A 23900-nucleotide genomic window follows, 5' to 3' on the forward strand; every position below is an offset into this window, starting at 1 on the left:
GGTTGGCACTAATTACAGAAATGTTCTGCATCTCCTTAGCTTATATTACATTGAATCCCATAACTGTTAGATGTGCTGAGTATTAATGTAATGAAAATAGATTGTGTAAATCCATAAACCACTATATATGCTGACATGTTGCACAATGTGACTAATTAGTTACTGCCCTTATTTTTTCAATTATTGTCAGTCAAAAATAGAAAGAAACATTGGGGGTGACAGTATTTTTTTAAAGCCACTGATGAAGTACTGAAAAGATCACATTCAACAACAGCAATATTTCACATGTACTTTTTTTAAAATCACTTCTCATAATCTTTTAAAGCCTTTAGCTTTAAAAATACTCCAATGACCTCCAACACTTATTTCTAGTAACCTTCTAATTACTGAAAATAAATCATTTTATGAGAAACTTTTCTTTCACAGATGATATAAAGTACATGCTAGTGAACACAGATTTCTGTTATTGCACTTGGTGCCAGTGTCAATTTATAATAATGAAGCAATAATAGCTCCTAGGAACCTACAGGTGTCATCTGGGTGGTGTGTAAGTAGTCCCTTGTAAAGGCAACAAGTACTATAATAGTCCCATCTTGCTACCTATATGCAGTATTTCTTTAAGACTATGATAGGATATAAATAATAAAAAGTCTGATTTATTAATTGGGAATCTGATCTTGCAAATATTTAACACATGAGTTCAATGGGACTAGTCGTGTATATCAAGTTTTTTTAGGATCGAGTCTGTGGTTTGTAACTTGTTGAAATATTCTGCTATTCATGACAAAAAGAAAAAGGAAATATTCACTTTCTAGGGTAGGTGAGTAGCTCTGTGTTATCTCATCTAATACAGAGATACAGTTAGTGAATAACAATAGTACTTAAGTCAGGCTCAGCATTTTTTAAATGAGCTAAACTATAGATATTTACAAGCCAATTTTGCTGAAGGCTATGATTCTAATTAGTTAACAGTCCTTAAATGTCAGGCTTGTCTCAGAGGAATGTAGGCTAACAGTAGGATAACTGCTTTTTGCCATTTTTAGCCAATGAGAGTAGAGCATGCTGCTAATTATGTGTATTGCAGAAGTGTTTCTAAATTGCAAATAAAGTATTACTGGGAGACTGCTGTGTCATATAATAAATTAATTAACTTGTAACCTAATTTCATTGATCTCTGTCTTATTATTTCAGAGGGCAGCCATGCTATTTTTGTTTAATATTTTAAAACCAGGACATTGAAGGATTATCATGTGAAGTATAAATAATGTATCTTAATATATTATCTGGTTTTTAACAATTGGCCAAATGTGCATGATTGGCCACCATTATTATAATTAAGTATTAAAATAGCATATCTTAAATAGAACTCTTGTGGTGATATTGATATATTTATTGCTTTAATGAAATGCTTTACAAATAGTTTAAGGAACCCAAATAGTTTGTTTATATTGTCCAAGGAGTCTTAAGGAAGCCCCTTATTGAAGAGATGAAACAATATTGGTTTAGAATTTGCCACCTGTGTTAATGTTCAGTTATTTTTCAGGTCACCCAACTTTACCTAAGTGACTCTGGCAAACTGTGTTCCTCACTTCCCCCACATATATTCTCCTGTGCTGAAAGGGCTTACCACATGCTTTTCCAGGAGCGACGTCCTCAATGCTTTATTCTCAGGTGAAAATCTATCTTTCTATTAAGTGATGTATAACTCATGCCTTTGAAATGTTTCCCCAGGGACTCTGCAGACAAGCTTTCCTTTTTATTTTTCCCCTCCAATTGATTTACTCACCTGTCTCATATATTGCAACATAACAGTGTGAAAGAAAATATTTAATTCAATTTAAATGTTATTCATTTTATTGGGGAAATATCAGCTTCATTCAACTGCATCTTTAATAACAAAGATTTGTCCAAAATTGTTTTTGTTTTTTAGTTATATCAAACTGATTATGAACTAGGATCCAAACTAGAAAGGAGGGGTTGTCCAATGGCTCAGATGTAACCTAGAATTTGGGAGACACGGCTTAAAGTCCCTGCTCTGCCATGGACTTCCTGGGTGACTCTGAGCAAGTCTTTCTGTGCCTCAGTTCCTCATCCTGTAAAATGGGGATAGAAGTATTTGTAGTTATAAATACTTTATGGATTGTGGGGCTGCTTGCACTAGGGGCCATATAAATACCTAAATTAGACAGAACTGGCTAATCAAACTGCCTCATGGTTATGAAAGTTGAGGTAAGTGAATAGGCATAATCACATGTATACTTTTCATTAAATTGTACTTTAATAGATCAATGTTTTTCTAATCAGTAGAAGCACTGTATATTCCCTGAGCTTCACTGAATATACTAAGTAACCGTGTGTAATATGTGTTCATTTAAAAAATACTGTGCACTTTTAAAAACAAAGCTGTACTTCTATGGAAAAACTGACTGCTGATTGGCTGAAACAAACCATAAACCTGTTTTACAACATATTCAGAATGGAGATGTTACTGAACTGTGCAGGGAACAGTGACCTTTACGCAGAAGCAGCAGAAAATCCTTTCCTGTGTTCACATTCTCTTTAATTATATTTTTATTGAGGTGAAATAATTCGTTTTGATAAAAATAAGAAATTTCCTGGCATTCAGTATTTTTGATGAAGAGCTCCACAGAATATGAACACTCATTTCATATCCATTTGGGACATAACTGGTAGATTAATAGCATTGAGAGGTTGGCAACAATAGTGTATGAGGTGGAGCCATAGATAAAATCTACTTACATTTTGAAAAATGTCAGATACCAAATTAAGATACTAATGTATAATGTTGGCAAATGCTATAAATGGAGAGATATTCAGTTCAATAAAGAACTGGTTTAGCGACAGAGCAGATGATGGTGATAATTTTAGATAAGGAGGGAGGCAATAAGTGGTTCAGCAGAGCTCAGAATGTTGAGCCCCGATCCAGTTCATTCTAGGTTACAGTATATCAGTGACCTGATGGAGGGATGATGTTAGAGTGTTCTGCTGAGATCATTAGAACTTGATGTCTGTATGTTATATCCAAATGCAATCCACAGATATACACATTTCAGGCACCTTTTAGTTGGACTCTAATTGGATCCAAAGTTTAGTATGGAACTGGAAGCTGAAAAGAGAAAGATTTGGTGGGTCAGATAAAAGTAATAATAATAAATAATAAAAATAATTTGTAAAGCTATGACCTACTGGATAGCCTAACACTAACAGTTAGGGTCATTGGACAATACTCGCCCTCTCTCTTTTCTTTAACAATAACTGAGGGTATGTCTATGCTGCAATTAGACACCCGCGGTCTGATTCAGGCTTGTGGGGCTCAGGCTAAGGGGCTGTTTAATTGCAGTGTAGATGGTCAGGCTTGTCTGGCGCCTGGTCTCTAGGGCCCTATGAGGTGGCGGAGTCCCAGAGCTCAGACTCCAGCTTCAGCCCAAATGTCTACACCACAATTAAACAACCCCTTACTTGAGCCCTGCAAGCCCCAGTCATAGACCAGCTGCAAGTGTCTAATTGCAGTGTAGACATACCCTGAAAGACCAGGAGGAATTGAGAATTTTCTGAAGTACTTGAAGAGATATTCAAAAGTTCTTTCCTGTCTGAAATCAGTTTAGATTTTGCTATGTGCAACTGTAATATAACCCCCATCATGAATCATTAGCAGGGTTTGAATGCCGAGATTCATATATTTAATTAATGAATGCTCATCTTATTAATTAATTAAATTATTTAAAAATTAAATAATTTTATTACTTTAATTAGTTAATTTATGCCCATTTTATATAAACCAAAACCAAAGCTAAACACAATTTTTGTAAGGCCATTTCTCCTGGTCACAAGTGGTCATGAGAAATCCCTTTATTAGTCTCATTAACATTATTAATAATAATAAAATATCAGTGATGTGGTTCCAAAATGACACAGACAGTGGCTTCTGAGTTAACAGGAATCCTTTATTTGTTCTCCTTGTGATATTTTCTTCTATTTCTGGGTCAGGTGGGTAGTCTGAACTATCCAACGTACCAGTGTAGCAGTAGAGAGTAAAGTATCAGCCCTCCACACAGGCAAGCAGCTAGCCCAGAGTCTGAAGCATGCTGATCTTGTTAGTCCTTGTTTGGTTTGTCTTTAGTAATTGCTTAATACAGTAAAATCTTGCTAATATGTACTAATGAGCAGGAGAGCTATTGCAGGAAGCCCTGATCACGTAAAGTGATTCACATGGATAGACTGTATCACCATGTGGAGTCCTCTTGAATTTAAATGGTAATCCAGGCTGGCATAAGGGTCTGCACATGCAAAGGGAATTAATGAGTTAGTGAAATGTGTTAAGAAAAATAAGCAAAGATATTCATTTGTTTGACAAGTCTAGTCTAGTTTTACAACAAGGAGTCCAGTGTTGTTTTTGTGGTTACAGATTAACATGGCTACCCCCGATCCTAGTCTAGTTTTAATTATTGTTGTCAATGCGCTATAGTCTTAGCATAGAACATTTATAAAAATAATGGTGTTTTAGTAATAGTTCTTACTACAATAATCTTTACTAACGAGTGAAGAGAGGTTGTCAATTTTGAGTGCAAAGTTTGGGATGTGTAGATAAGCAAATTAGTCAGATCCCACAGTATTAATACTTAGCACGTATGTTTTGCTTTGCATTTTCAATTGTCAACATGTTGTACTCACATTAACTGCTTACTGTTACACAAGAATAAAGCGACGCAACTATTGTGACCAAATTACCCTTTTTTGAATTCCTCCTGAAGAGTCTGGAAAGAAAGAAAGAAAAAACACACACGCTACAGAAATGCTTTATTTTGTCTGCAGTACATCAAACAATCTAATACATTTTTGGAAGACACTATGGAAACCTGGAAATAGTGTCACATACTGTACACTCTTTCATCCTCATCACCCTCATCAAGCACGTCATCTTGTTTTATTAGTGAATTTAGTGTCTATCTTCTATAGCTGTGGTTTAGTTCAAAATGTAATCTAGCCTTATGCAGCTAGACAGCTCAATTAGTGCAGTGATATACATCGTGATACATACATACATAGTGATATACAAGGAAATATACTATCAGTATATTTCCTTGTATATCAACTCCCCCACCCCCATGTTGCTTTATTGTCTCTCCCTGTTGTCTCTAAACTTACACTAAGATTACAAGCTCTTAAATGCAGGGACTGTCTGTTCATCATATGTCTGTACAACTTTGATGGGGCTGGAGCCTCTAACTACTACCACAATACAAATACATAGTAATAAATAAAGGAATCCTCCACCCAGCCTGAGGATAAACAGAGGGCTTCAGTGACTCCCATGGCTCCTGCCCTCTGACCTCCCCAGAGGGTAGACATTTGTGGATCCACATAGTAAGAGATTTACTGACTTCCACCCCTACCCACAAAAAACAACCAAACGAAAATCCAACACTACCCTATATTCAGTCTTACTCTTTGGGTAAGAACTGTGGGCCTTGTTTGCATTTATGCTAAGGCTAATTTATATTGCCTTCACAGTGGGTGTAATTGTAATTTGGATCCACTTCAATGGATCTTTACACTTCACAGAGTGTAGTAAAGGGGCTCTATTGCAAATGAGAATTAGGCCCTATATTTTCCTTTTGGGATTCAGTAAAAACTTTTCCCCTGGCCTTTAAAGTTCTCTATTGTCTTGCTTCAGTTTACTTCATGCACCTGATCTTCCCCTGTGCCTGGTTCCGTTGTTGATCTACCATCTATTTCCTCTCTTTTCCATCACATAATCTCCCCCAAATTAGCAAAAGAGCCAATTCTTCTGCAGCTCATCTGCAATCTGTCTGCTTAATTAGCTTTCTGTAACTCCTCATATTTTCTCTTAAAATATCTCTTTTCTCGTGCAAATATGCTTCTTAAGTCTCTTCCCTGGGGGGTTTGGTGTTATGAGCAAATATTTCCATTTTTCCACTCTGCAAATGGCCAAATGTTTCCTTAGGTTAACTCGATTGAAGTGCATGATGTTACACTAGTGATGCATTTAGCCAAATGCTGTAGGATTGTGTGTAGATTTTTTTTGCCATTTATTCAGCGTAATTTGGTGTGTTTTTTTTCTATTCTCTCCACTGACTTGTAATGTTTAATAGAGGAAAAACAGTGCAGGGTGCAGTTCGTGTTAAAATATAGCTAGATTGTACTATGCGCTTATTACAGCCAAGGGGTGGACTTCCCTGTATCAAACCAGTTTCTAATACATTGTTTTTTTCTTGCTTGCTTAAGTTCTCGTTCTCCTCCCCTCAAGGCATTCATGACTTTAGAAATGCATTAAGAACTGACAAGATAAGCATTATAATTATCCAGAAAGCCTAACTACACAATAGTTTATAGATATCTTGGTGAGAGCCAAGCATCCTTAGCAAATTTAGCCTCTCTTCTATGGGACATTAATGTCTAATTTGGTGATTAAAACAAAGCATTTAAAACACATACATCAGAGGAATTATTTTAGTCTGTTACCCATTTTAGCAACCAGTAATGTTAATGTCCAATGGCCTAATAACTAAATAAGCCACATTTATAAACCCAGTGTAAATCTGAAAGGGAGTGAGATTCTCTTCCCTTAAAAATGATAGACTGGGGAACCTAATTTTGTTTTGTTTTCTCAATGTTTCATCACCCCTTATTTTCTACTAGAATTAATCATCAGAAAGCATTAATGCATTATTGTGCATCTTATTTTTTAAAGTACATAATTCTGGTTAAAAAATTTTAGTGATGCATTATTTCCAGTTGCAAAAAAAAAAAGGATTACATCTATCTCCAATGTCAATATTATATAACAATAAGCATGTTTATATAAACACAATACTTTTATAGCTATTCTTAATATTCTTAATTATTTGTATTGCAGTAGCACCTAAGAAGCCCAGTCATGGACCAGAATCCCATTTGTGCTAGGTGCTGTACAAACTCAGAACAAAAGAACTCCTCCCGCAAAGAGTTTACAATCTGCCAGCTGATTTTCTTCAACCTGTGTATAACTTAGTATCAGAATAGATTTTAGCATTAATAATTGGCACACCAGGAAGTGTTTAGAATTTGGGTTCAGAGGAGCATCCAAAAATTTAGTGCATATTTATAGCTTATTGGAATCTCTTGCCAAAGTTGGTTGGCAGTTCAAATGAACAAGACTTCTCTGACTTCTCATTCAAGTCATGAATGGAAATAGTGCAAGAATAACCTATTTTTTTTTCAGTATTCTGCACTTCTGGTTCTAGTACTTTCTGGTAACTGAAAATAAACAAAATTTATCCCAAAACTTCACTCACTAAAAAATATCTGAGATGACAACTATAGTGTATACCTAATCTACTTTTAATGCTAGTGGTGGAAAAACTTTACTGTGCAGAGCCATAGCATTGCATTCCTTTGAGATGTTACTGTTGGCCTGTTGAAATTTCCAAAAGATATTGGTCCTTAGACATTTAGGCACTCTGAGAGACTCAGGGACACATTGTGCATTTCACCCTGACATGTGGACAAGCAATTGGATAATGAATTACATGGCTACTGCACATTGACTCCCTTTGTTTTCATTCATTTTAAACACTCGCAAGATGCTAATGAAAATGGCATTAATCTGTGTGAAATCTTTTGGTAGCACTCATGAAACCTTCATGAAGAGGAGGAACTTGGAAGAGGAACTTCATTGAAAAATAGAGTGGCTTTTTTCTTCACAAGGAGTGAGAAAAGCACCCATGTTGGCGATATTGATAAAATGCTTAGGGATGGTGGTTTACACACATGACATGTTTCACAGGCTGTCTCAAACTCAAAGTAAATAGGTTTCTGTTGAATGAGTGGCAGGTTCCAAAAAGTGGTTTCAATTTTCAGGGAAAAAAATGGGGCTCATTTTAGACATTATTCCAAAGCTTTGAATGTTCTGTTTAATGTCCAGACAAAAAACCAAAGTTTCCCCAACAGAAACAAATTCAGTTTGTGGTTATGAGCAGCTATTCTACCTTGCATATAACGTAGCACGTAACTGAACAGAAACAAGCGGTACATATCTACTGCTTAGATATGTCGCTTCTCAATCCATTCTCCTTATTAAAATTTGATATAGCAGTTGCACTGCTTTGCACTAAATTTTTTTAATGTATTTCTCCTTTATGAAACGTGAAATATTTCTATTCAAAATGGCACCTTGGTGCCTCAGAGGAGTTGTTTGGGTGCCTTATGCCCCTGTTCTTCTCTGTGGGCTGAGCTTATGGTGAGGGAAGAAAGTATATCATAGGTGTCCTTGGCCATTGTGTGTTCTGCCAGAGAGCCCAGCCCATAGAAGAGAATGGGGGTATAAGCACCTAAACCACAACTCCCATGAGGCACCTTTCAAGTTTGTGTCGTTCTCTTTTTTTACAAAATGCTAACATTTTCTAAGGAAATCAGAAAAATGTTATGTCAAAAATCCAGTTCTCAGTCAAAAAACAGTTTGAATGGAAAATGTTTGACCAACCATAACCTACATCAGTGTCCACTTCTGCATATTTATTTATTTAAAAAGTCATGACATGTGGTAATAGCAGATCGGTCTATCAGCGTTAATTGCTTACACCTGTTAATAGTTGCTTGTTTTCCTCCCTATATCAAGGTGTTCAGAGTCCCAATATATTTCCCAAATGATGAACCCCCCACTTACATTTGTGAACTGTGGGACAATTCAGATCAACATTAACATTAAATTCAGGGCAAACTTTAACATTACCCATTGGTTCCCCTGATAAAACCATCTTCTCCTTCTTTCTTAGCATGTTGGTTCATAGTAGTTGGGGCAAAAAGGAATTTTAATGAACTGCCTAAGGGATTAACTACCTTATTAATGTTAGGTAGTTCCATATTGGTAAGGGACCAGATGCAGTCCATACATGCTTCATATATGGAACTGTTTGATAGCTCTGCCATTTCTGCCTACTACTACAGTAATGAACAGCATGGAAATGCATGGAAATAAAAATATATTTCTTTTTAAAAACCAAAATTAAACTTCTAAGATAGACAGATCAGCAATATTCATCCTAAATCTGCATCAGTTTATGAGGCCCCTCTCTGACAAATACCTGGACCTTTTTTGTGTAGAATCAGATGGGTCTGAAAATGTAATAATGTAAGACAACTTTATGTCCCATCAGTGCCATGGATGGCTAGAAAGAAAGCACTGTTGTCAAACATCTCTTTATGTGAGTAACTTCAATACTTAATTTAATACCATTTTCAAAGATTTTTATTAGGGCTGTCAAGCAATTAAAAAAAATTATCGTGATTAATCACACTGTTAAACAATAATAGAATACCATTTATTTAAATATTTGTGGATGTTTTCTACATTTTCAAATATAATTATTTCGATTACAACACAGAATACAAAATGTACAGGCTCACGTTATATTTATTTTTGATTACAAATATTTGCACTATAAAAACAAAAGAAACAGTATTTTCAATTCACCTACTACAAGTACTGTCGTGCAGTCTCTTTATTGTGAAAGTTGAGCTTACAAATGTCAAATTATGTACAATCAAAACCTGCATTCAAAAATAAAACAATGTAAAATTTTAGAGCCTAGAAGTCCTTGTTCAGCCAATCGCTCAGACAAAAAAGGTCGTTTACATTTGCAGAAGATAATGCTCTCTGCTTCTTGTTTACAATGTCACTTGAAAGTGAGAACAGGCATTTGCATCACAGTGTTCTAGCCAGCATCACAAAATAATTGCATGCCAGATGCGCTAAAGATTCACATGTCCTTTGATGCTTCAACCACTATTCCAGAGGACATGTGTCCAGGCTGATGACGGGTTCTGCTCGATAACGATCCAAAGCAGTGCGGACTGATGCATGTTCACTTTCATCTTCTGAGTCAGATGCCACCAGCAGAAGGTTGATTTTCTTTTTTGGTGGTTTGGGTTCTGTAGTTTCCACATCAGAGTGTTACTCTTTTAAGACTTCTGAAAGCATGCTCCATGCCTCATCCCTCTCAGATTTTGGAAGACACTTCAGATTCTTAAATTTTGGGTAGAGTGCTGTAGCTATCTTTAGAAATTTCACATGGGTATCTTCTTTGCATTTTTTCAAATTTTCAGTGAAAGTGTTCTTAAAATGAACAACATGTGCTAGGTCATCATTTGAGACTGCTATAACATGAAATATATGGCAGAATGTGGGTAAAACAGAGCAGAAGACATACAGTTCTCCCCCAAGGAGTTCAGTGACAAATTTAATAAACTCATTATTTTTTTAGATCGTCATCAGCACAGAAGCATGTCCTCTGGATGATGGGCAAAGCATAAAGAGGCATATGAATTTTTAGCGCATCTGGCCCGTAAATATCTTGGAACGCCAGTTACAACAGTGCCATGCAAATGCCTCTTCTCACTTTCAGGTGACATTGTCATTAAGAAGTGGACAGCATTATCTCCCGTAAATGTAAAACTTGTTTCTCTTCGTGATTGGTTGAACAAGAAATAGGACTAAGTGGACGTGTAGGCTCTAAAGTTTTACATTGTTTTGTTTGAGTGCAGTTATGTAAGAAAAAAACCCTACATTTGTAAGTTGCATTTTCATGACAAAGAGATTGCACTACAATACTTGTATGAGGTGAATAGAAAAATACTATTTCTTTTGTTTATCATTTTTACAGTGCAAATATTTGTAATAAAAATAATATAAAGTGAGCACTGTACACTTTGTAATCTGTGTGGTAATTGAAATCAATATTTGAAAGTGAAGAAAAACATCCAAAAACATTTAATATATTTCAATTGGTATTCTATTGCTTAACAGTTTGATTCATTTTTTTAATTGTGATTAATTTTTTTGAGTTAATCGCGTGAGTTAATTTCGATTAATCAACAGCCCTAATTTTTATGTGTGCATCATCAGTACTCGGTGTAATCCATTGACACCCATTATTTGTCAGCTTGGTTATGTTTGTCATATTTCCCAAAGTAGCACAAAAATATTTTTCATTATTTTCTTCTTTTTGTAAAGCAGTGTCTTCTATTTTGTTGGTTTAAATTAAAACTCATATTTGGTTTATGAAACTCAAATGTTTTGAAAAATATTTCTGAAGTTTGCAAAACCTTGAACCACATAGAGATTCCTCATTCCTACGAGGTAGCATTATTGTTTACAACAGTGAGGCCAAGGATTGAAAGGGTTAGGAGTGAAACACGTTGGTTGGGAATTGTGCAGAGGTTTGCATTGTCACTGCTATGTTGCAGCAGTTCTGTGAGTACTTTATTCTCGAAGGATGTCTACCTAGTAGCTTTCATAAGCACTGCATTCAGATATTTATTTATTTATTTATTTATTTGAAAGAGCTGTATCCTCCTCTCCCCCCTTTATTCAAATTAATAGGAGTTTGTCTCATGTGATGACAACACAATTGGGCAGCAGACATTTTTCTGTGTACAGGACGTTTCCACTTTTGTATCCAGAAAATTCTTGTTGATCAGAAATTTAAACCCACACATTTAAAATCTCCTAGAACCACAGGAGAACATCAAAAGTAGAAGTAATGCAACTTCTCCTCTAGAGCAGATAAGTTCCATGTTTAATGTAGGAAATATGCCTCTTACACGCAGGGAACAGTGGTACCCATTATATGACGTTTCCACAGATTTCCTCAAAAAGCTTATTTATATTTCTACGTACAATGGAGTCAACACATAGGTCAGAAATGTGATCTATACACTGGTGTAAATATGAATTAATATCATTTAAATAAATGCAGTATTTTTGGATTTACAATGATATGAATGCAGCAGCAGCTACAGATGAAAAAAAAAACAGAGGTACCATTGTCAGGAGAGTTACAACAGAAAGTGAAACTGAAAATACTGAAATTCCTTCTCTTGGTCCCATAAAGCTGTAAAAAGATATGTTTATTGACACTTTGGAGTGCTTGTGCATTTAAAATGCTTGTGCAATTAAAATGCTTGTGCAGCACCAGCCATGGTGAGTGTGACCTGCCACGGATGGGAGAAATGAAGACAGATTTGCTTGGAAACATGAAACTATAAGTACTGGGCAATGGCACTGAATGCTGGCACCATTTTCCATGGGTAATGGTGGTGTGAGCTGATACCTCACTCTTGAGGGTAACAAAGGCAGCAAAGGCACAGTTGCTGCTGGCATCCTGAAGCTACCCAGGTAGTCTGTGTACTACAATGGTGCCCACTGAAGTTATTGCTGACTGGCGTGGGAAAGCGTCCTATCACTAAGGAAAAAAATAAGTCTGCTATCCCTAGAAACCTTTGGGAGAGGATTTCAATTTCATGGAAGTTTCATCAAGATCTCTCCAGAGGATTCAAGGGGCATCCCTGTGTACATAAACAAACTGTTCCGCATGGCCTAACAGCAATTCTCTTGATTTGCCAGTATCCAGCATACTGCTTGCTCAGAAATGAACTATTCAGAGCTAGATTTCCCCCCTTCTCCTTCAGCTCTTCCTATTGGACATACATTTGTAGAAATAAACCAGATGATAGGCTCATCAAAGCCTGATTTTGTTAACCTTCAGGGCATGGTGCAAAGTTTATCTGTTCACATTTTTGTCTGGGAGGTAGAGGATGATGTATTTTTGCTCTTATATCATTGTGCTGAAAGTCTTCATTATGCCAATGTTGTATTGCCTGCATGGAAGCGTGCACATGGACTTGTAGTGGTTTTTTGGTAAAAACTGAAAAATATATATGGAGGATGTGTTAGTTACATTTTAACATTTCCTGGAATTCTCCAATTCTAGAAAAGACTTGGTGAAAAAGCCCACTGATCCTGGAAAGCCCTTCTTTAAGGAAACTACTGTTAGGAAATGAACTCTGGGATTAAAGAAACTGAATAATAATTTCTTAGAATAGTGTATTCAAATCTCAGGACATAGTCAACCAGCTAAATGTTGCTGAGTGCAAATATTTGGCTGCAAAATTTTAAGGATTGTACCCCTAAACCAGGATTTGGGATTAATGGATTACAAGTTACTTGGGGCCTGCTTTTCAGAGGTGCTAACATCTAAAGCTTTGCTTGATTTGATTTATGATTGTTTAGAACTTTGATTTATGATTGTTCAGAAAAACTTTTTGCTCACTAGCATTCTCCACTATGGAAAAGACTGCAGAGTCACTGCTGTCCTATTTCTGATAACTTGATCGATCTTCTGTGCGGTGAAGTGAGAGGATCTGTATTTTGTCTTGATATGAGAGAATAACAAGATGATAGCACCAGAGGACAAGTAATGCCTGAGGTTTGCTATTGTTTTTTTCTGCTAGTGGCCATAGCATTGAGGAAGACAGAGGATTTGCGAGGTAGTGCTGTCATAAAGGGAGAATGCTAGTGCTGCCACTTAAGTGTGAAGGCAGAAACGTAAGGATGAAACAGCAAATAAAGAGGGTGGGGTACAGTACTAAGTGTGCCACCATTACTACAACTGTCCTTAGCCAGAAATGGTGATTATAAAATACTGGATGTTTGTGTAGTGGAGTCGATTCCTTTCAGGTCCAGGCTGCAGAAGCTCTTCATTTTGCTGTTTGGGAGCATTCGCTAAATGTGCTCTTACTCCCTAAATTGGGGTGTCTGTTCTGTAACAGACCCCACAAAGAGGTGACTGTTATGTTAAGTAGGTTTCTATGCTAACTAACACCAAGTACATATATGGAATCGTGGCTTATGTAAAACATAATGTCCCACTACGGCTGCTTCTTATCCCCTAAGAACACTGTGATACAGCATTGTTACTGACCCTTTGAAAAATGCCTACTACAAAGATGAGGGTAAAGGAATCATGATTTAGGGCCTACCAAATTCACGATCTACTTTGGTCAATTTCAGGGTCATAGGATTTTTAAAATAGTAAATTTAATGATTTCAGCTATTTAAATCTGAGATGTCACAGTGTTGAAATTGTAGGAGTCTTCACCCAAAAAAGAGGTGTGTGTGTGGGGGGGTCACAAGATTATTGTAGGGGGGGTTGCGGTATTGCTACCCTTACTTCTGCACTGCTGCAGGCGGTGGCGCTGAGTTCAGAACGGGGTGGCGAGAGAGCAGCGACTGATGGTCAGGAGCCCAGCTCTGAAGGCAGAGCCGCCGCCAGCAGCAGTGCAGAAGTAAGGATGGCCTGGTAGGGTACTGTCACCCTTACTCTGCGCTGCTGCCTTCAGAGCTGGGCCCTCAGTCAGCAGCCGCCAGTCTCCAGCCATCCAGTTCGGAAGGCAGCAGCACGGAAGCAAGGGAGGCATGGTATGGTATTGCCACCCCTACTTCTGCACTGCTCCTGGCAGGGCTCTGCCTTCAGAGTTGGGCACCTCGCCAACAGCCGCCGCTCTCTCGCCACCCACTTCTGAACGCAGCACAGAAGTAAGGGTGGCAATACCACGACCTCCCTAAAGTAACCTTGCGACCCTCCGACAACTCCCTTTTGGGTCAGGACCCCCAATTCAAGAAACTCTGGTCTCTCCCATGAAATCTGTATAGTATAGGGTAAAAGCACACAAAAGACCAGATTTCACAGTCTGTGGTGCTTTTTTCCTGGCTGTGAATTTGGTGGGACCCTAATCATGAAGTACCAACATCCCATCACCAGCAGGAAGTGACTGAAGGGCTCTGGGAAGACAGACAAGAAAAGACATGAGGGCTCTGCCCCAATCTCCAGCAAACCCACCAATATCTTTAGACACGTTAGAAAGATGTTTGAGACCATTGAGGCTGTCTTCTAATTATGTAGTTGCTTTGATTCCCTATGATATCAGCTTCTTACACTCAGCTTTAGATCGGGGGTGGGGGTGGGGTTGGAGCAAGGAAGCCAGATTGGAGAAAGAGTGTTCAGTGTGAGAAACAGGAGTGGTCAGAGGTAGGGGGCAAGAAGAAGAAATAAAAAAGAAGAGAAAAGGGAGAATAAAAATACAATGACTGTGAAGAGATGGATTTTATATGTAGATATAGGTATAGAAAAACAAACGAGACATGTGCCTCGTGTCCCTCTGACAGCTTTGGTTATACAGAGTTTGGTATAATTTCCCGCACGTTTGTCTGATCCTTGCTCTTTAGGTTGTAAGCTCTGTGGTGCAGCATTTGCCTTTTGTGTGTCTGCACCGCACCTAGCACATTGTGGGCTACTGAAATAAAACATGCAGCCTGGGTTATTTTGGAGCTTTTTCAAAGAAGGCAGAACTTTGTTGGGAGGAGGTGTTTGGGAAGGGGAAAAGAGAGGATTGGGGTTGTTGTTTTTACTCCCAGTAGACCTTTTGTGCTTCCATGTACCTTAGAGTATGTGGTGCTGCTTGCAACTTCTCCTCTTCTTCTGATGCAAATGCAGTTTCAAAGCTGCCGTTATTGCTACTGTGCTTGTCCCTTTGTCCCACAGAACCAGTTCCTGCTACAGCTTGGAGTTCTATTCAGTGGTTAACCCTTCCACCCCTTACAGAGATTTCTGCTAAGGGAAAATCCCTGTATGTGATATTTATTATGTTAACATGAATGCATGTGATTAAACTTACATTCACTGAAACACTTAAATGACTCTCCATGCCGGTACACTTTCTGCTACTTGGTAAATCAAACATGAGTTTTCATGGCCTTAGCACGGCTATTACTTTGACCTTTCCATACAGTTTATGCCACTAGCAGAAGTTCACTGACCTTTTGCAGGACTGATTTTTTAAGATCATTAAAATGAATACAGTGGGGTCTGATTAAGAAACTTTTTTGTTTCCAACCCCTTTCTTGCAAACTAATGCATTAGTGAATACAGAAATTATTACCTTGCAGGGTATTAAATTATCTGGGACCAGGCAGATTTCAGAAAACAACCTTGAATAGCATCAGATTTTCCAGGAGAAACTTTCCAGGAAACCAAATGCTGATGACTGGAGCCTTGGATAGTGCATTTATGTTGCAGACTTTACTCTGTCAATCCCACAGGGATGTTAAACCCAGATTAGGTATGCCAATGAACTCCTTGACTTCAGTGGTGATTTTTTTAAAAAAATGTTAGCTACTGAAGTATTTTAGGTGCTTTGCATAAAAGACATGCAAGGCTTCTGAAACCCCTGCACAGCCAAAAACTCCCATCCACTTCAGTAGGAGCTTTGGGTGTACAAAGAATGCAGGATCAGACTCTAAATGATGATAGAAAATTACAAGATTAAAACAACAATAGTTTAAATTAGTGAAAAACCATAAATAGCAAAGGCAGTCTCATTCTGCATAGATTCAGAGAAAAGGACAGTCTTGCCATCTAGGACAGGAGATCACTAGGCAAATATTGTCATATGTACAGGATCTGTGTGCATACACCATAGAGATGGGCTGCGAGGCCCCTGTCAAAGTTCCTGACTCTTTATAAAGCCCTTTTCTCTTTTTTTTCTTCCTCTGCACACTTTTTGTATCCTTGTCTTCTCCAGGCTTGAAGTGGCAGCAGGGGGAAGGGTTGTATTCTACAAACTAGTAATATATGCCAAAATCTCTTCTGTTCATCTGCCAATGACACCAGGAACGAGACTGAAGGTCACATGGTTCCCTCAATAGGCAACAGGCTCATCACCTGCCGTAACCATTATAGTTATGACATTTTCATGGGCTGTTGTAGAAACAGTTTTTTAAAGTTAGCTTGATAGATAAGTAAAGCGGGAGGGTATATGTAGTTGCTCACCTTTCTGTAGTCATAACTGAAGTTTACTTGATTCAATTGTCTATTGAGAAATGTGTGCTCTGCATGGTCCCTTCATAGCTTTTCAAATTGGGCTTGCCTCAGTATCCATGCATATTGGTGATACTATGGATTTTTAATTCTGTATTTTTCTTCTCCTGGTCTTTCTCCTTTCCACTCTTTTATTTCTGTTGTGTTTATTTCCTTGCTGATATTGTGGTGTCACTTCCTTTTCCCCTTCTCTTCTGTCTCCTCCGCACCTTCTTGTTCCTACATCCCATAACCTGTTTTCTTTGCCCAGTACTTCCCTCCCATTCTTCGTTTATTCTTCTCCATGTGCAAGGAATGAAATGAAACTATATTCATAATCTCTGAAGTCTGAGTATGTAGCACTTCAGAGATTGGGGAGCCGTAAATTTTACTCTGCAGCTTTCATAGAGAGCAGGGTAACATAGCAAAAGGAAAATTGCTAGCATGTCAGCGTGCCATATGTCAGCCAACTTTGGGCTGTGCTGTCTTTTTCTTCATTCTCTTTCTCTTCCATTCCTCATTCTCCTTGTAATTTTCCATCTCTTTCTTTTCTTCTCACCTTTGCCACTCCCATCCCCCTTCAAACACAAAGCCCCAGGTAGCTTGGCATTGGTATGATCACATTGTTGGGCTCATTAAAAGGAAAGGTAACAGCATTGTTATTAGAACACTACAGAGGATAAGAACTTCAACTTTTGACTGTCTCTTTGCTAATCTGAGGACAAGTGGAAAATCTCTAGTCAAATTAGAGGATTGGGCCAAAAGAAATCTGATGAGGTTCAACAAGGAGAAGTGCAGAGTCCTGCACTTAGGACAGAAGAATCCCATGCACCGCTACAGACTAAGGACCGAATGGCTAGGGAGCAGTTCTGCAGAAAAGGACTTAGGGGTTACAGTGGAAGAGAAGCTGGATATAAGTCAACAGTGTGCCCTTGTTGCCAAGAAGGCTAACAGCATTTTGGGCTGTATAAGTAGGGGCATTGCCAGCAGATCGAGGGACGTGATCATTCACCTCTATTCGACATTGGTGAGGCCTCATCTGGAGTACTGTGTCCAGTTTTGGGACCCACACAACTAGAAGGATGTGGAAAAATTGGAAAGAGTCCAGCAGAGGGCAACAAAAATGATTAGGGGATGGAACACATGACTTATGAGGAGAGACTGAGGGAACTGAGATTGTTTAGTCTGCAGAAGAGAAGAATGAGGGGGGATTTGATAGCTTCTTTCCGCTACCTGAAAGGGGGTTCCAAAGAGGATGGATCTAGACTGTTCTCAGTGGTAGCAGATGACAGAACAAGGAGTAATGGTCTCAAGTTGCAGTGGGGGAAGTTTAGGTTGGATATTAGGAAAAACTTTTTCACTAAGAGGGTGGTGAAACACTGGAATGCATTACCTAGGGAGGTGGTGGAGTCTCCTTCCTTTGAGATTTTTAAGGTTAGGCTTGACAAAGCCCTGGCTGGGATGATTTAGTTGGGGATTGGTCCTACTTTGAGCAGGGGGTTGGACTAGATGACCTCCTGAGGTCCCTTCCAACCCTGATATTCTATGATTCTATGATTGTGCATATATTGGCTAGTGTCTGTAATCATAGACTATGAGCCAGTTTGTCTTTTATGTGGTGTTCATGAGTATTTAATATCCAGATTATTTAATGATAATATTATTTCCTAATAATGCCTCTATTAGGAATTAACATTTGTCTGGAGTGTCCACTCCAGTAGGGATAACAGAGCATGTAAATAATGTAATGTATAAAACTGAGACAAAAAATTAAACAGTGGCCTTTTTCTCCCTTCCCTCCTTTCTGCAGTGGAGAACGTGGTTCTGGGAAAACTGAAGCCTGCAAACAAATAGTGAAGCACCTGACATGCAGATCCAGTTCCAGCAGGTGTACCTTTGATTCAAAGGTAAAACATGTAAGTAGCATTTTGAGCTGTTTCAGAACATAGCATCAATATGTATTTTGACCAAGAAAAGAGATTTTTACTTAGAGGGAAATTGTGAATTCCACAGGCATACTTACATAGGGCATGATCCTGCCCTAGCTATTGAAATATTTTAGGTGCTTTGTTGATCTAAAGGTGGAGGAGGCCTGGAATTACTTCAAGTCAAAGTTGCAAAAACTATCAGAAGTCCACATCTCAAGAAAGGGGAAAAAATTCATAGGCAGGAGTTGTAGACCAAGAGTGATGAGCAAGCATCTTAGAGAGGTGATTAAGAAAAAGCAGAAAGCCTACAAGGAGTGCTAGATGGGAGGGATTAGCAAGGAAAGCTATCTTACTGAGGTCAGAACATGTAGGGATAAAGTGAGAAAGGCCAAAAGCCATGTAGCGCTGGACCTTGCAAAGGGAATTAAAACCAATAGTAAAAGGTTCTATAGCTATATAAATAAGAAGAAAACAAAGAAAGAAGTGGGACCGCTAAACACTGAGGATGGAGTGGAGGTTAAGGATAGTCTAGGCATGGCCTAATATCTAAACAAATACTTTGCCTCAGTCTTTAATGAGGCTAATGATGAGCTTAGGGATAATGGTAGGATAACAATTGGGAAGGAGGATATGGAGGTAGATATTACCACATCCGAAGTAGAAGCCAAACTTGAACAGCTTAATGGGACTAAATCAGGGGGCCCAGATAATCTTCATCCAAGAATATTAAAGGAACTGGCACATGAAATTGCAAGCCCATTAGCAAAAATGTTTAATGGATCTGTAAACTCAGGGGTTGTACCGTATGACTGGAGAATTACTAACATAGTTCCTATTTTTAAGAAAGGGAAAAAAAGTGATCCGGGTAACTACAGGCCTGTTAGTTTAACATCTGTAGTATGTAAGGTCTTGGAAAAATTTTTGAAGGAGAAAGTAGTTAAGGACATTGAGGTCAATGGTAATTGGGACAAAATACAACATGGTTTTACAAAAGGTAGATCATGTCAAACCAACCTGATCTCCTTCTTTGAGAAGGTAACAGATTTTTTAGACAAAGGAAATGCAGTGGATCTAATTTACCTCGATTTCAGTAAGGTATTTGATACGGTTCCACATGGGGAATTATTAGCTAAATTGGAAAAGATGGGGCTCAATATGGAAATTGAAAAGTGGATAAGGAACTGGTTAAAGGGGAGACTACAACGGGTCACACTGAAAGATGAACTGTCAGGCTGGAAAGAGGTTACTACTGGAGTTCCTCAGGGATCGGTTTTGGGACCAATCTTATTTAATCTTTTTATTACTGACCTTAGCACAAAAAGCGGGAATGTGCTAATAAAGTTTGCGGATGACACAAAGCTGGGAGTATTGCCAATACAGAAAAGGACTGGGATATCATACAGGAAGATCTGGATGACCTTGTAAACTGGAGTAATAGTAATAGGATGACATTTAATAGTGAAAAGTGCAAGGTCATGCATTTAGGGATTAATAACAAGAATTTTTGTTATAAACTGGGGACGCATCACTTGGAAGTAGCAGAGGAGGAGAGGGACCTCGGGGTATTGGTTGATCACGGGATGACTGTGAGCTGCCAATGTGATATGGACATGAAAAAAAGCTAATGCGGTCTTGGGATGGCTCAGGAGAGGTATTTCCAGTAGAGATAAGAAGGTGTTAGTACCATTATACAAGGCACTGGTGAGACCTCATCTGGAATATTGTGTGCAGTTCTGATCTCCCATGTTTAAGAAAGATGATTTCAAACTGGAACAGGTACAGAGAAGGGTCTACTAGGATGATCCGTGGAATGGAAAACCTGGCTTATGAAAGGAGACTCAAGGAGCTTGGCTTGTTTAGCCTAACCAAAAGAAGGCTGAGAGGAGATATGATTGCTCTCTATAAATATATCAGAGGGATAAATACCACAGAGGGAGAAGAATTATTTAAGCTCAGTACCAATGTGGACACAAGAACAAATGGATATAAACTTGCCATCAGGAAGTTTAGACTTGAAATTAGCCAAAGGTTTCTAACCATCAGAGTGAAGTTCTGGAACAGCCTTCCAAGGGAAGCAATAGGGGCAAAAGACATATCTGGCTTCAAGACTAAGCTTGATAAATTTATGGAGGGGATGATATGATGGGATAGCCTAATTTTGGCAATTAATTGATCTTCAACTATCAGTGGTAGATATGCCCAATGGCCTGTGATGGGATGTTAGATGGTTTGGAATCTGAATTACTACAGAGAATTCTTTCCTGGGTGTCTGGCTGGTGAGTCTTGCCCACATGTGGAAGCCAGCTTTGCTAATATGGTTTTTGGTCATTTTGATTTTCATCCTTGCTTCTACATATAGGAAATGTCTATAGTACAGTGCTCTCCCTTAAAAACATTCCTATTGCCTTTGATAACTAAATAAGGTTCCATCTGTGTCTGTGGTGTTCCTTATATGTAGTATTGCCGTAGCATTGTTGGTCCCAGTACATTAGAGAGAGAACGTGAGTGAGGTAATATCTTTTATTGGACCAACTTCTGTCGGTGAGAGAGACAAGCTTTCAAGCTTCCTCACCCACCTTCTCCCTCCTGGTATTCCTTCTGCCAAGTATAAAAAATACTGCGGTATCTGAAGTAATCTTATAGGAGACAAAATTGGAAAGTTTTAAGGGAAATCACTGTGTCTTGGTGATACATACAGTACTATCATTACTATTCTCTAACAAAAACAACAAGGAGTCCGGTGGCACCTTAAAGACTAATAGGTATATTTGAGCATAAGCTTTCGTGGGTAAAAACCTCACTGAAGTTTGAAGTGCAACTCACACAAATAGACAACCCTTCCATCAGTGATTATTTGGAAACAGGAAAGCATGGGAACTGGCCACTTCTGTCCAACAGCAGAATCTATTTCTGTGACAGTAAATACTAAATCCAAAGTTTTCATTCAACTGGACAGCACAACTCACCTATCATACTGTTACAGCAGGAACACAGATGGTTAAAGTTCAGATGGACACTCCAGTCTAAACCACTCTTTTTTGGACTTTTATAACTGTTTCCAAAATGACCTTTTGGGCTAAATGACTCATGCTTGGACTCAGCTCCGCTGCCTACTATATTGACCAATATTGTCTCATTGTTTACGTATACTCCCCCCATTTGTCTGTTTGTATCCATCTGTTGACTCTTGTCTTACACTGTAAACTATTTGCACCAGGGACTGTTCTGTGTTTTTACTGTGCCTAGCACAATGGGATCCTGGACCATGATGAGGGCTCCTATGTGCTATGGGAATACAAATAAGAACAGTCATAGTAATAATATTTGAAATGTTTTAATCTGCAATCCATGCAGTCATTTCTGATTTCTGAATGTTCTGCTTTTAAAAAACTTGTCAGTCTCTCCCTCGCTCACCATCACCACTTAAACTGAGCTCAAACTGTCATTGTTTTGGAACACAAACTTGTCATATGCATAATCTTCAATAAAAATGAGATATTTGCTAATTTTGGGGGGTTTTTTGCAATAGCATTTGAAACTGACACACAGGTTATTCAAAACACACTATTTTCTTTCTGAAATATTCATGCTGCGTTCTAGATAGAGAAACACTGGCCAAGTACAACTGACACAAATAGATAATGTTTATTGTCATCAGTGATTATTTGCAAATGAGAAGCTACAGATGTGCAGATACATATCTTGTACATTCACATGCCGATGAGTTAGGAGTCCTACTGATGTCTGGTTATTGGAAAACACACCTACATTCATATTTCAATAGTTGTGTATTGAAATCTGATTACATTGAAATAAGCACAACTGAATTTACTTCAGGCATTATACATTCAAACAAAGCCACAGTCTGGAAATTCAAATATTAAAGTTTTCAGAGCAGTGTTTACTTTATTGCATTGCACTGTTATCACACAGAGAGGTCTGAATCACTGGCAATACTTTTTAAAATACATGCTTTAATATAGATGATCAATGAAACTGTGTTAATGTTAGAGAGGGAACTGTAACTTTTCAGTTTTGTGCATTTAAATTCTCCTGTTTGATGTTGTACTAGCATAGTTATATACAAGTAACAAAGCCTTAGTTCATTATGTTAAACACAATGGGTCAAATCTAAAGCTGGTGTACATCAGAATAACTCCACTGACTTCAGTGGACCTACACTGATTTGCCTGGCCCATAAATCCTCCTCCTGTATTTTAACTCAGTTATGATTTCAAAATCAAGATCAGATCTTCTATGGCTTTTCCTTTCCTACAGTTCAGTTTAAATAAATAAGAAGAACTGGAGGACTCAGAGAATAAGTAACTGGGAAAATGACCAGCATGGTCCAGTGACTACGGAACAGGAATCGGAGTCAGGAAACTTGGGTTCTGCTCCTGACTCTGACACTGACTTGGTCTCTGTCATTGGGCCAACTTCTGTCAACAATCATGCAGGTGCAATTCAGATCAGTTAAGATGCTTTCCATAAAAAGTAAATGAGCACATACATAGGAGGGCAAATTTGGTTTTCGCTTTAATTTACTTTTTAGGAAGTACTGGTAAGCATGATGAGCTAAATTCATATATGCAGCAGCTATGCATAACTCTATTAAAGTCAGTAGAGTTGTATGTCTTTACACAAGTGTGGAATTAGTTTCACTTGGCCAAATTCATCCTTGATGTAATCCTGCTGAAGTTACAGAACTAAATTAGCCAATTTTCTGCTGCCATCTACTGGACAAATAGCTAATTAAATTTGTAATATTTCAAGGATACGTTTTAGTCACTGGTATTTTTAGTAAAAGACATGGACAGGTCATGGGCAGTAAACAAAAATTGATGGCCCGTGACCTGTCCACGACTTGTACTATATACCCCTGACTACTGGCGCTGGGGTGGGGGCGAGCAGCAGCGCACAATGCAGGACACCTGCTGCTGCTGCGCGGACGGGTTGTCGGGGCTGGCAGGCTCCCTACCTGGCTCCGCATGGCTCCCCGGAAGTGGCGACATGTCATAGAATCATAGAATATCAGGGTTGGAAGGGACCTCAGGAGATCATCTAGTCCAACCCCCTGCTCAAAGCAGGACCAATCCCCAATTTTTGCCCCAGATCCCTAAATGGCCCCCTCAAGGATTGAACTCACAACCCTGGGTTTAGCAGGCCAATGCTCAAACCACTGAGCTATCCCTCCCCCCAAGGTCCCCCGTCAAGGTCCCTTGGCTCCTAGACGGAGGCTCGTCCAGTGGAGCTCTGC

At 38.6% G+C, this 23900-nt stretch overlaps 1 protein-coding gene across 13 annotated transcripts in view; it reads left to right on the forward strand.

The window, feature by feature from the left end:
• MYO16 (myosin XVI) overlaps positions 1 to 23900 on the forward strand; it is a 602174-nt gene that overhangs the window by 330507 nt on the left and 247767 nt on the right. For 12 of the 13 annotated variants that reach the window (XM_075129773.1, XM_075129766.1, XM_048854910.2 and 9 more), the window contains 2 exons: positions 1544 to 1671; positions 18526 to 18631. In XM_075129773.1, coding sequence (XP_074985874.1) covers positions 1544 to 1671; positions 18526 to 18631 — 234 coding nt within the window. The remainder of the gene's footprint in view (positions 1 to 1543; positions 1672 to 18525; positions 18632 to 23900) is intronic. The other variant, XM_075129760.1, reaches the window with a different exon arrangement.

The sequence above is a fragment of the Caretta caretta genome, chromosome 1 (genome assembly GCF_965140235.1).
Source record: "Caretta caretta isolate rCarCar2 chromosome 1, rCarCar1.hap1, whole genome shotgun sequence".
Taxonomy (NCBI): Eukaryota; Metazoa; Chordata; order Testudines; family Cheloniidae; genus Caretta; species Caretta caretta.